The 13,656-nt window shown below is 42.7% G+C and overlaps 1 protein-coding gene across 1 annotated transcript in view; it reads right to left on the bottom strand.

The window, feature by feature from the left end:
• LOC135549421 (teneurin-2-like) overlaps nt 1–13,656 on the bottom strand; it is a 167,503-nt gene that overhangs the window by 97,992 nt on the left and 55,855 nt on the right. The window contains exon 5 of the mRNA XM_064979392.1: nt 10,492–10,730. Coding sequence (XP_064835464.1) covers nt 10,492–10,730 — 239 coding nt within the window. The remainder of the gene's footprint in view (nt 1–10,491; nt 10,731–13,656) is intronic.

Here is a 13,656-nt window from a genome sequence, read left to right on the forward strand (position 1 = left end):
TGAATTTACGAACATGCAACACCTGTTGAATATGACCGATGTCAGTAAACATCTGCAAAAAAAAAAGTTATTCAATTGTTGCCGGCAGCACAGTTAGTCACTAACGATTTTGATAACATGGAAACAGTCTCACCAACTCTGCTTAGGGCGATTCAAATGGTCAGAGTGAGGTGTTCTCTCATTTGTGTCTGGAAGTCTAGACTTTAGCAAGTTAGCTTGGGTGCCGTTGTGAATAACGCTCAGGTCAACACTACTTCTTGGCCAGAGCGTCCAGTGTCAATACTACAGTGGGCACTCAGACAATCTGACAATGCTCTGAATTTACAAACGACCCAGAGCGCACACTGACACACTGGAGGCAATTTACAAACGACCCAGAGCGCACACTGACACACTGGAGGCAATTTACAAACGACCCAGAGCGCACACTGACACACTGGAGGCAATTTACAAACGACCCAGAGCGCACACTGACACACTGGAGGCAATTTACAAACGACCCAGAGCGCACACTGACACACTGGAGGCAATTTACAAACGACCCAGAGCGCACACTGACACACTGGAGGCAATTTACAAACGACCCAGAGCGCACACTGACACATTGGAGGCAATTTACAAACGCACATTAAGTTGTCAATCAAATGTATTTGGCATCGATCAAATGGGTTCCCATTCAGCTGTCAAAATGTGGGTTGGGACAAGCATGTTTTGACAGGCAAACTGCAGAAGGACAAGCAGGCTACTATTCCCCATCGTTTATCAGTGCAATTTTGAGAGGGTCTATCTAATGTTCTCTTGTTAGATTTTTAGCTCATCTCGCTTTGGCTACCATTAGTTGTTGAGCTTATTGTTGTTGATGGCCTACCTGTACATGGTTGTTTGATCAATTGGACTGTAAAGTTCCCAAATGTAAGCTCTCTTCCGTGGTATTTACATATTTGCAAAGATCCATTCAGGTGTATTTTGTGGCTTTTGGCGAATGTGTTCTAATGATCTAAAGTCACGCTGTTGCTACGGCCTGTAAACACACAGTCCGGTTCATAGTGAATGATGACAGGCCCTACTGCCTGTAAACACACAGTCCAGTTCATAGTGAATGATAACAGGCCCTAAAGTGCCTGTAAAAACAGTCCAGTTCATAGTGAATGATAACAGGCCCTACTGCCTGTAAACACACAGTCCAGTTCATAGTGAATGATAACAGGCCCTACTGCCTGTAAACACACAGTCCAGTTCATAGTGAATGATAACAGGCCCTACTGCCTGTAAACACACAGTCCGGTTCATAGTGAATGATGACAGGCCCTACTGCCTGTAAACACACAGTCCAGTTCATAGTGAATGATAACAGGCCCTACTGCCTGTAAACACACAGTCCGGTTCATAGTGAATGATGACAGGCCCTACTGCCTGTAAACACACAGTCCGGTTCATAGTGAATGATGACAGGCCCTACTGCCTGTAAACACACAGTCCAGTTCATAGTGAATGATAACAGGCCCTACTGCCTGTAAACACACAGTCCAGTTCATAGTGAATGATAACAGGCCCTACTGCCTGTAAACACAGTCCAGTTCATAGTGAATGATAACAGGCCCTACTGCCTGTAAAACACAGTCCAGTTCATAGTGAATGATAACAGGCCCTACTGCCTGTAAACACACAGTCCGGTTCATAGTGAATGATAACAGGCCCTACTGCCTGTAAACACACAGTCCAGTTCATAGTGAATGATAACAGGCCCTACTGCCTGTAAACACACAGTCCGGTTCATAGTGAATGATGACAGGCCCTACTGCCTGTAAACACACAGTCCAGTTCATAGTGAATGATAACAGGCCCTACTGCCTGTAAACACACAGTCCGGTTCATAGTGAATGATGACAGGCCCTACTGCCTGTAAACACACAGTCCGGTTCATAGTGAATGATGACAGGCCCTACTGCCTGTAAACACACAGTCCAGTTCATAGTGAATGATGGCAGAACAGTGTGGAAAATGGCTTATTTTACATAAAGGCCTACTGTAGCTCTGATTGGCTATGGCGCTCCGGTCTATAGACTCCATGGTCCTGGACGAGACAGATGTTTTTTTTGGGGGGGGGGTTTATTTACTGCGGTGTGTATTAATTGTCCAAAACTACATCTGCGTTCCCACTCTATATATCGCTATAGAATTTTCACAAATGCTTTACTCTATGTTGTTCCCAAACATTCTATGGATTTCTGAAAATGTGAAAATGACCATATCTACTGTAAATGCATGCTTGTCAGAAAATGTACAAAAAATGTACAAAAAATGTGATATTGTTCCTAGGGGTGTATATGAACAGATTTTAATAAGATTTCATATTGCTAAAATGCTCTCAGTTCCAATTTTTATTTAACTAGGAAAGTCAGTTTAAAGAACAAACTATTATTTACAATGACGGCCTACAACAGATGATGCTGGGCCTGTTGTGCGCTGCCCTATGGGATTCCCAAGCACGGCCGGTTGTGATGCAACACTGGATTCAAACCAGGGTGTCTGTAGTGACGCCTCTAGCACTGAGATGCAGTGCCTTAGACCGCTATGCCACTCGGGATGAGTATGAGAACGTAGTACTTTTTCCACCACTGTACTTAAGTACATTTAAAACCAGCTACTTTTAGACTTTTACTCAAAAAGCATTTTACTGGGTGACTTTTACCGGAGTCAAGTATGACTTTTCCACCACTGCAGAAGATAGAGTATCAGAATAACAAGGGGGCATGCTGTATTGTATTGTACTGTATTGTACTGTACTGTATTCTACTGTACTGTGCTGTATTGTACTGTACTGTACTGTATTCTACTGTATTGTATTGTACTGTACTGTACTGTATTCTACTGTATTGTATTGTACTGTACTGTACTGTATTCTACTGTATTGTATTGTACTGTACTGTACTGTATTCTACTGTATTGTATTGTACTGTACTGTAGTGTACTGCTCTGTATTCTACTGTACTGTTCTGTACTGTATTCTACTGTATTGTACTGTACTGTATTCTACTGTATTCTACTGCACTGTTCTGTACTGTATTCTACTGTATTGTACTGTACTGTATTGTACTGTTCTGTATTGTACTGTACTGTACTGCATTCTACTGTATTGTACTGTACTGTATTCTACTGTATTGTACTGTACTGTATTGTACTGTACTGTATTGTCCTGTACTGTTCTGTATTGTATTCTACTGTATTGTACTGTACTGTATTGTACTGTATTCTATTCTACTGTACTGTTCTGTATTGTATTCTACTGTATTGTACTGTACTGTACTGTATTCTACTGTATTGTACTGTACTGTACTGTACTGTATTCTACTGTACTGTACTGTACTGTATTGTACTGTATTCTACTGTACTGTATTGTACTGTACTGTTCTGTATTGTATTCTACTGTATTGTACTGTACTGTTTTCTACTGTATTGTACTGTACTGTATTGTACTGTATTGTACTCTACTGTATTGTATTCTACTGTACTGTTCTGTATTGTATTCTACTGTATTGTACTGTACTGTATTGTACTGTATTGTACTGTACTGTATTGTACTATACTGTATTGTACTGTACTGTATTCTACTGTATTGTACTGTACTGTATTGTACTGTACTGTATTGTACTGTACTGTTCTGTATTGTATTCTACTGTATTGTACTGTACTGTACTGTACTGTATTCTACTGTACTGTTCTGTATTGTATTCTACTGTACTGTTCTGTATTGTATTCTACTGTATTGTCGTTCTTTTAACGTAGCTAGCCAGCTTGAATTCAGCACTGTAGTAACTATTACAGTACGGTTTGTTTTGTTTGATCGTAGCTAGCTAGCTACATGTCTTTGTATCTAAGACAATTGTGTAGCCTAGAGCGATTTTCTGTTAGCTAGCCAGCTATTGTCGTTCTTTTAAAGTACTGTATTGCAATCAACCTGCTAGCTAGCCAGCTATTGAATAGCAGCACTGTAGAAACTATTACACTCGACGGAACGACTTGATTAGTGTAGTGTCAACATCGCAGCCACTACCAGCTAGCCTACTCCAGCAGTACTGTATCATTTCAATCATTTTAGTCAATAAGATTCTTGCTACGTAAGCTTAACTTTCTGAACATTAGACGTGTAGTCCACTTGTCATTCCAATCTCCTTTGCATTAGCGTAGCCTCTTCTGTACCCTGTTAACTATGTGTCTATCTATCCCTGTTCTCTCCTCTCTGCACAGACCATACAAACGCTCCACACCGCGTGCCACCCTAATCTGGTGGTCCCAGCGCGCACGACCCACGTGGAGTTCCTGGTCTCCGGTAGCCTCTGGAACTGCCGATCTGCGGCCAACAAGGCAGAGTTCATCTCAGCCTATGCCTCCCTCCAGTCCCTCGACTTCCTGGCACTGACGGAAACATGGATCACCACAGATAACACTGCTACTCCTACTGCTCTCTCTTCGTCCGCCCACGTGTTCTCGCACACCCGAGAGCTTCTGGTCAGCGGGGTGGTGGCACCGGGATCCTCATCTCTCCCAAGTGGTCATTCTCTCTCTCTCCCTTACCCATCTATCTATCGCCTCCTTTGAATTCCATGCTGTCACAGTTACCAGCCCTTTCAAGCTTAACATCCTTATCATTTATCGCCCTCCAGGTTCCCTCGGAGAGTTCATCAATGAGCTTGATGCCTTGATAAGCTCCTTTCCTGAGGACGGCTCACCTCTCACAGTCCTGGGTACTTTAACCTCCCCACGTCTACCTTTGACTCATTCCTCTCTGCCTCCTTCTTTCCACTCCTCTCCTCTTTTGACCTCACCCTCTCACCTTCCCCCCTACTCACAAGGCATACGCTCGACCTCATCTTTACTAGATGCTGTTCTTCCACTAACCTCACTGCAACTCCCCTCCAAGTCTCCGACCACTACCTTGTATCCTTTTCCCTCTCGCTCTCATCCAACACTTCCCACACTGCCCCTACTCGGATGGTATCACGCCGTCCCAACCTTCGCTCTCTCTCCCCCGCTACTCTTTCCTCTCTTCCATCCTATCATCTCTTCCCTCTGCTCATACCTTCTCCAACCTTTCTCCTGATTCTGCCTCCTCAACCCTCCTCTCTTCCCTTTCTGCATCCTTTGACTCTCTATGTCCCCTATCCTCCAGGCCGGCTCGGTCCTCCCCTCCCGCTCCGTGGCTCGATGACTCATTGCGAGCTCACAGAACAGAGCTCCGGGCAGTAGCGGAAATGGAGGAAAACTCGCCTCCCTGCGGACCTGGCATCCTTTCACTCCCTCCTCTCTACATTTTCCTCCTCTGTCTCTGCTACTAAAGCCACTTTCTACCACTCTAAATTCCAAGCATCTGCCTCTAACCCTAGGAAGCTCTTTGCCACCTTCTCCTCCCTCCTGAATCCTCCTCCCCCTCCCCCTCCTCCCTCTCTGCAGATGACTTCGTCAACCATTTTGAAAAGAAGGTCGACGACATCCGATCCTCGTTTGCTAAGTCAAACGACACCGCTGGTTCTGCTCACACTGCCCTACCCTGTGCTCTGACCTCTTTCTCCCCTCTCTCTCCAGATGAAATCTCGCTTCTTGTATTGGCCGGCCACCCAACAACCTGCCCGCTACCCTATCCCCTCCTCTCTTCTCCAGACCATTTCCGGGGACCTTCTCCCTTACCTCACCTCGCTCATCAACTCATCCCTGACCGCTGGCTACGTCCCTTCCGTCTTCAAAGAGAGCGACTGTTGCACCCTTCTGAAAAAACCTACACTCGATCCCTCCGATGTCAACAACTACAGACCAGTATCCCTTCTTTCTTTTCTCTCCAAAACTCTTACGTGCCGTCCTTGGCCAGCTCTCCCGCTATCTCTCTCAGAATGACCTTCTTGATCCAAATCAGTCAGGTTTCAAGACTAGTCATTCAACTGAGACTGCTCTTCTCTGCATCACGGAGCGCTCCGCACTGCTAAAGCTAACTATCTCTCCTCTGCTCTCATCCTTCTAGACCTATCGGCTGCCTTCGATACTGTGAACCATCAGATCCTCCTCTCCACCCTCTCCGAGTTGGGCATCTCCGGTATTGGTTGCGTCTACCTGACAGGTCGCTCCTACCAGGTGGCGTGGCGAGAATCTGTCTCCTGTACTGCTCTCACCACTGTATTGCTCTGTTCTAGGCCCTCTCCTATTCTCGCTATACACCAAGTCACTTGGCTCTGTCATAACCTCACATGGTCTCTCCTATCATTGCTATGCAGACGACACACAATTAATCTTCTCCTTTCCCCCTTCTGATGACCAGGTTGAATCGCATCTCTGCATGTCTGGCAGACATATCAGTGTGGATGACGGATCACCACCTCAAGCTGAACCTCGGCAAGACGGAGCTGCTCTTCCTCCCGGGGAAGGACTGCCCGTTCCATGATCTCGCCATCACGGTTGACAACTCCATTGTGTCCTCCTTGCGCTAAGAACCTTGGCGTGATCCTGGACAACACCCTGTCGTTCTCAACCAACATCATGGCGGTGGCCCGTTCCTGTAGGTTCATGCTCTACAACATGCATTGTACGACCCTGCCTCACACAGGAACGGCGCAGGTCCTAATCCAGGCACTTGTCATCTCCCGTCTGGATTACTGTACTGCTGTTGGCTGGGCTCCCTGCCTGTGCCATTAAACATTTACAACTCATTACGCCGCAGCCCGTCTGGTGTTCAGCCTTCCCAAGTTCTCTCACGTCAGCTCCTCCGCTCTCTCCACTGGCTTCCAGTTGAAGCTCGCATCCGCTACAAGACCATGGTGCTTGCCTACGGAGCTGTGAGGGGAATTGCACTGTACTCCAGGCTCTGATCAGGCCCTACACCCAAGCAAGGGCACTGCGTTCATCCACCTCTGGCCTGCTCGCCTCCCTACCATTGAGGAAGTACAGTTCCCGCTCAGCCCAGTCAAAACTGTTCGCTGCTCTGGCCCCCAATGGTGGAACAAACTCCCCTCACGACGCCAGGACAGCGGAGTCAATCACCACCTTCCGGAGACACCTGAAACCCCACCTCTTCAAGGAATACCTAGGATAGGATAAGTAATCCTTCTCACCCCCCCTGTTCCACTGGATGTCAGAAGGTGAATTCACCAATTTGTAAGTCGCTCTGGATAAGAGCGTCTGTAAATGACTTAAATGTAATGTAAATGTACTGTATTGTACTGTACTGTATTGTACTGTACTCTATTCTACTGTATTGTACTGTACTGTATTGTACTGTACTGTATTGTATTCTACTGTACTGTAATGTATTGTGCTGTACTGTATTGTACTGTTCTGTATTGTACTGTACTGCATTGTACTGTACTGTATTCTACTGTACTGTTCTGTATTGTATTCTACTGCACTGTTCTGTACTGTATTCTACTCTATTGTTCTGTATTGTATTCTACTGTATTGTACTGTACTGTATTCTACTGTACTGTTCTGTATTGTATTCTACTGTATTGTACTGTACTGTATTGTACTGTATTCTACTGTACTGTATTCTACTGTACTGTTCTGTATTGTATTCTACTGTATTGTACTGTACTGCATTGTACTGTACTGTATTCTACTGTACTGTTCTGTATTGTATTCTACTGTACTGTTCTGTATTGTATTCTACTGTATTGTACTGTACTGTATTGTACTGTACTGTATTGTACTGTATTGTATTCTACTGTACTGTTCTGTATTGTATTGTACTGTACTGTATTCTACTGTATTGTACTGTACTGTATTCTACTGTATTGTACTGTCTGTATTGTACTGTACTGTATTGTCCTGTACTGTTCTGTATTGTATTCTACTGTATTGTACTGTACTGTATTGTACTGTATTCTATTCTACTGTACTGTTCTGTATTGTATTCTACTGTATTGTACTGTACTGTATTGTACTGTACTGTACTGTACTGCATTCTACTGTACTGTATTGTACTGTATTCTACTGTATTGTACTGTACTGTATTCTACTGTACTGTATTGTACTGTACTGTTCTGTATTGTATTCTACTGTATTGTACTGTACTGTTTTCTACTGTATTGTACTGTACTGTATTGTACTGTATTGTACTCTACTGTATTGTATTCTACTGTACTGTTCTGTATTGTATTCTACTGTATTGTACTGTACTCTACTGTATTGTACTGTACTGTTTTCTACTGTATTGTACTGTACTGTATTGTACTGTATTGTACTCTACTGTATTGTATTCTACTGTACTGTTCTGTATTGTATTCTACTGTATTGTACTGTACTGTATTGTACTGTACTGTATTGTACTGTACTGTATTGTACTGTACTGTATTGTACTGTACTGTTCTGTATTGTATTCTACTGTATTGTACTGTACTGTACTGTACTGTATTCTACTGTACTGTTCTGTATTGTATTCTACTGTACTGTTCTGTATTGTATTCTACTGTATTGTACTGTACTGTATTGTACTGTACTCTATTCTACTGTATTGTACTGTACTGTATTGTACTGTACTGTATTGTACTGTATTGTATTCTACTGTACTGTAATGTATTGTGCTGTACTGTATTGTACTGTTCTGTATTGTACTGTACTGTATTCTACTCTATTGTTCTGTATTGTATTCTACTGTATTGTACTGTACTGCATTGTACTGTACTGTTCTGTATTGTATTCTACTGTATTGTACTGTACTGTATTGTACTGTATTCTACTGTACTGTATTCTACTCTATTGTTCTGTATTGTATTCTACTGTATTGTACTGTACTGCATTGTACTGTACTGTATTCTACTGTACTGTTCTGTATTGTATTCTACTGTACTGTTCTGTATTGTATTCTACTGTATTGTACTGTACTGTATTCTACTGTACTGTTCTGTATTGTATTCTACTGTATTGTATTCTACTGTATTGTACTGTACTGTATTGTACTGTATTGTGTTCTACTCTATTGTACTGTATTGTATTGTATTGTATTGTACTGTACTGTATTGTACTGTACTGTATTCTACTGTACTGTATTCTACTGTATTGTACTGTATTGTATTCTACTGTATTGTACTGTATTGTATTCTACTGTACTGTTCTGTATTGTATTCTGCTGTACTGTATTGTACTGTATTGTACTGTTCTGTATTGTATTGTTCTGTATTGTATTATACTGTATTGTACTGTACTGTATTCTACTGTACTGTTCTGTATTGTATTCTACTCTACTGTTATGTACTGTATTATACTGCACTGTTCTGTATTGTACTGTTCTGTATTGTACTGTTCTGTATTGTACTGTACTGTATTGTACTGTACTGTATTCTACTGTACTGTATTGTATTCTACTGTATTGTATTCTACTGTATTGTACTGTATTCTACTGTACTGTTCTGTATTGTATTCTACTGTATTGTATTCTACTGTACTGTTCTGTATTGTACTGTACTGTACTGTTCTGTACTGTTCTGCATTGTTATGTACTGTATTGTACTCTACGGTACTGTTCTGTATTGTACTGTACTGTACTGTTCTGTACTGTTCTGCATTGTTATGTACTGTATTGTACTCTACGGTACTGTTCTGTATTGTACTGTACTGTTCTGCATTGTTATGTACTGTATTGCACTGTATTGCACTGTACTGTATTGTACTGTTCTGCATTGTTATGTACTGTATTGTACTGTATTCTACTGCACTGTTCTGTATTGTACTGTACTGTATTGTTATGTACTTTACTGTACTCTACTGTACTCTACTGTACTGTTCTGTATTGTACTGTATTGTACTGTACTGTTCTGTATTATGTACTGTTCTGTATTGTACTGTACTGTTCTGTATTGTAATGTACTGTTCTGTATTGTACTGTACTGTACTGTTCTGCATTGTACTGTACTGTATTGTACTGTATTGTACTGTACTGTACTGTATTGTACTGTACTGTTCTGTATTGTACTGTACTGTTCTGTATTGTACTGTACTGTTCTGTATTGTACTGTTCTGTATTGTACTGTATTGTACTGTATTGTACTGTATTCTACTGCACTGTTCTGTATTGTACTGTACTGTATTGTTATGTACTTTACTGTACTCTACTGTACTCTACTGTACTGTTCTGTATTGTACTGTATTGTACTGTACTGTTCTGTATTATGTACTGTACTGTATTGTACTGTACTGTTCTGTATTATGTACTGTTCTGTATTGTACTGTACTGTACTGTTCTGCATTGTTATGTACTGTATTGTACTGTACTGTTCTGTATTGTACTGTACTGTTCTGTATTGTACTGTACTGTTCTGTATTGTACTGTACTGTTCTGTACTGTACTGTTCTGTATTGTACTGTATTGTACTGTACTGTACTGTATTGTACTGTACTGTACTGTACTGTACTGTACTGTTCTGTATTGTACTGTACTGTTCTGTATTGTACTGTTCTGCATTGTTATGTATTGTACTGTATTGTACTGTACTGTACTGTGTTGTAGCCTACCTATGAAGTAGGAGAGCAGCACGACCAGCAGGACGGCAGCAGCGATGGCCGACACGGCAGCACATTTCCAGCTGCAGTACTTGGAGGGTTTCTTCAGCTTGAAGGAGCTCCTAGAGAAGGTGTTTCTGGGTAGCAGCCGCGGCGGGGGGGAGTAGACGGTCCCAGATGTCAGCGGGTACCCTGGAGACGAGCTGCTGAACAGGGGAGTGGTCCCGGACGGGGTTTTAAACAGGAAATGCCTACAGCGATGGAGAGAAAGAGAGGACACAGAGAGTTAGAATCAGCTGCTACGTGGTCTCTATTACCAATAGAATGTGTAAATTGCGTTGGGAGGGAACAGTCGCTTTCTGAACATAATGAGTCATCTGGAGGCAATGAAGTGCTCCTCTACATTCCAGCAGCAATTATTCACCGGTCATTTACATGCATTGATTTTCTTATTCTTAAAACTTATTCACACTTCAAATTGGTCTTGAGACACCGAATTATACAGCTAAAAGCATACGAAATATAAAGATCGTTTCACATCTCCTTCCAGACTCCTACCCGGCATCTGATGATGGTCATTATCGTCGTTAGTGCTTAGAGAGAATAGGAATGAACTGCTTCATCATCAGTCTCTTTTCTACCTAAAACAACGTACTGTAAAATATACCATTACGAAGCTTAGTAAAATACTGTAGTTGAGTCAGTCTGTTTTAACAGTATCTCTCCCTCGGCACCTCCTTGCCCTCTTTACATTCAGAGAGGCAGTCTGACTCCGTGGGCTGTGTCCGGTGCCCGGCCTGGCTATGGGGAGACCACAGTGCCAAGCCAGTGCCCTGCGCCAGGTGGGCGGCGGGCCAGGGGAGGTCCACGAGGAGGCAGATGGGATGGGGATGAAAGTGGAAGACAGTTGACCGTGGCGCTTTGATGCCGGTCAGAAGCTCTCACAAGCTGCTTCCCCACACTAAACCCAGAAGCACTCTCCTCTCAGATCTCCTTCCACATCTCCAGGCCGGATGGGGAAGAAAGCCCAAAACGAGCTATAACTCTTACTGATCTCCCCCCACCCCCGCCCCATCTCTCTCTCACCTCCAACAACTGAGGGAAGCTATAACTCTTACTGATCTCTCCTTTCCACTTCAACAGCCCCTCCCCCACACCACATCAAATCACCACACAAACTCCATCTTCCTCCTTCAGCATTCTGTAATACAGTGACTCGCTACCACTACTCCCTGTACGTAGCCTCGTTATTGTTATTTTATTGTGTTACACCTTTTTTTGTTTTGTTTATTTAGTAAATATCATTTCTTAACTCCTGTTGTATTCAGCATTTCTGTGAGGTCTAAACTGTTGTATTGCATTGTTGGTTAAGGGTCTACTACACCTGTTGTAAGTAAGCATTTCACTGTAAGGTCTCCTCCACCTGTTGTATTCAGCATTTCACTGTGAGGTCTACTACACCTGTTGTATTCAGCATTTCACTGTGAGGTCTACTACACCTGTTGTATTCTGTGAGGTCTACTACACCTGTTGTATTCAGCATTCACTGTGAGGTCTCACCTGTTGTATTGCATTTCAAGGTCTACTACACCTGTTGTATTCAGCATTTCACTGTGAGGTCTACTACACCTGTTGTATTCAGCATTTCACTGTGAGGTCTACTACACCTGTTGTATTTAGCATTTCACTGTAAGGTCTACTACACCTGTTGTATTCAGCATTTCACTGTAAGGTCTACTACACCTGTTGTATTCAGCATTTCACTGTAAGGTCTACTACACCTGTTGTATTCAGCATTTCACTGTGAGTAAGTTGTATTCACTGTACTACACCTGTTGTATTGCATGTGACAGCGCATGTGACAAATACAATTTTGATTTGATATTATTCACTTCCAATGGTGGATATTCAATGGTGGATATTGAGAAGAGTGATACAATGGTGGAGTGAGTAGATCAATCCTCAGTTTGGGAAGCAGTGAGTAGATCAATGGTGGATATCTGCCATTTAAAGAGTCTCATCTCCTGAGGTAAAGGTCTTCATGGGGTCTGATCAATCCCAGCAGGAGTACACCGACAGTAACCCTAAACGGCTCTCCACAGCTCGTCTTTCAACCAACCACCGACTACTTGTGAATGCCAAGGATGGGAAAGGTCTGGGGGAAAAACTAGTAGAAAATAAGTAAAAGATGTTTGTTAAATTGACTCTGGGTTTTAAAGGAAAAGAGCGCTCCTTTTGAAGTAGGTGTCAAGCCTCACTCAATTCTTAATTCACCGGTTTGGTTCAAATGACAGCGTCAGCTCAGAAATAATTTAATGGGGTGAGAAAGGAATAGAATGACAGAGTGAGAGAAAACGTGAGCCTGTGTGAGGGGGGAAAAAACTGGTTAGTAGCAAAAACAAAGTGTAGGAGGCATGTGTACATCTCATAACTCAAGGCCCTACCTCAAGGTGTCTCTGTCAGTCTTTACATTTGGGATCAGTCTAACATTGGGCTTTACAGGCTGTCAAGGTCAACTGTGAAACCTGCTCAAGGCAACAGCCTGTTTTTCATAGCCATGATGATTGTATATCGGCATTCCTCACCTGGAATAGTGCTGATAAAGTGGGCTGACTCGCCTGTCTCCCCCACCAGTCAATATCAAAATGATGGCTAGATGCTGAGATCAACACACACCTCACTAGTCCCAAGGTCTCTGAAATGTGACTTAATCAACCTTCAATTCACTCTAATAATCTCCCACCTGTGTAAAGTGAAATAAACACCTTGAGTGATGGTTTGTTCTGAACATAATTTATTAAATATACTGATATTAACAGAGAAACTGCGAAGGGTGATTAAATGGATAACATCAAAGGATATGTTTGATGTATTTGATCCTCATCCTCATTTCAGCCTACTACGATGCACACATGCTGACTTTCCAGTTGGCCATTACTGCCTCAGAGTATCATTCTCCAGGCCTCAGAGTATCATTCTCCAGGCCTCAGAGTATCATTACCCAGGCCTTAGAGTATCATTGCCCAGGCCTTAGAGTATCATTCTCCAGGCCTCAGAGTATCATTCTCCAGGCCCCAGGCCTCAGAGTATCATTCTCCAGGAGTATCATTCTCCAGGCCTCAGAGTATCATTCTCCAGGCCTTCAGAGTATCATTCTCCAGGCCTCAGAGTATCATT

Source organism: Oncorhynchus masou, chromosome 12 (assembly GCF_036934945.1).
Source record: "Oncorhynchus masou masou isolate Uvic2021 chromosome 12, UVic_Omas_1.1, whole genome shotgun sequence".
Classification (NCBI taxonomy): Eukaryota; Metazoa; Chordata; class Actinopteri; order Salmoniformes; family Salmonidae; genus Oncorhynchus; species Oncorhynchus masou.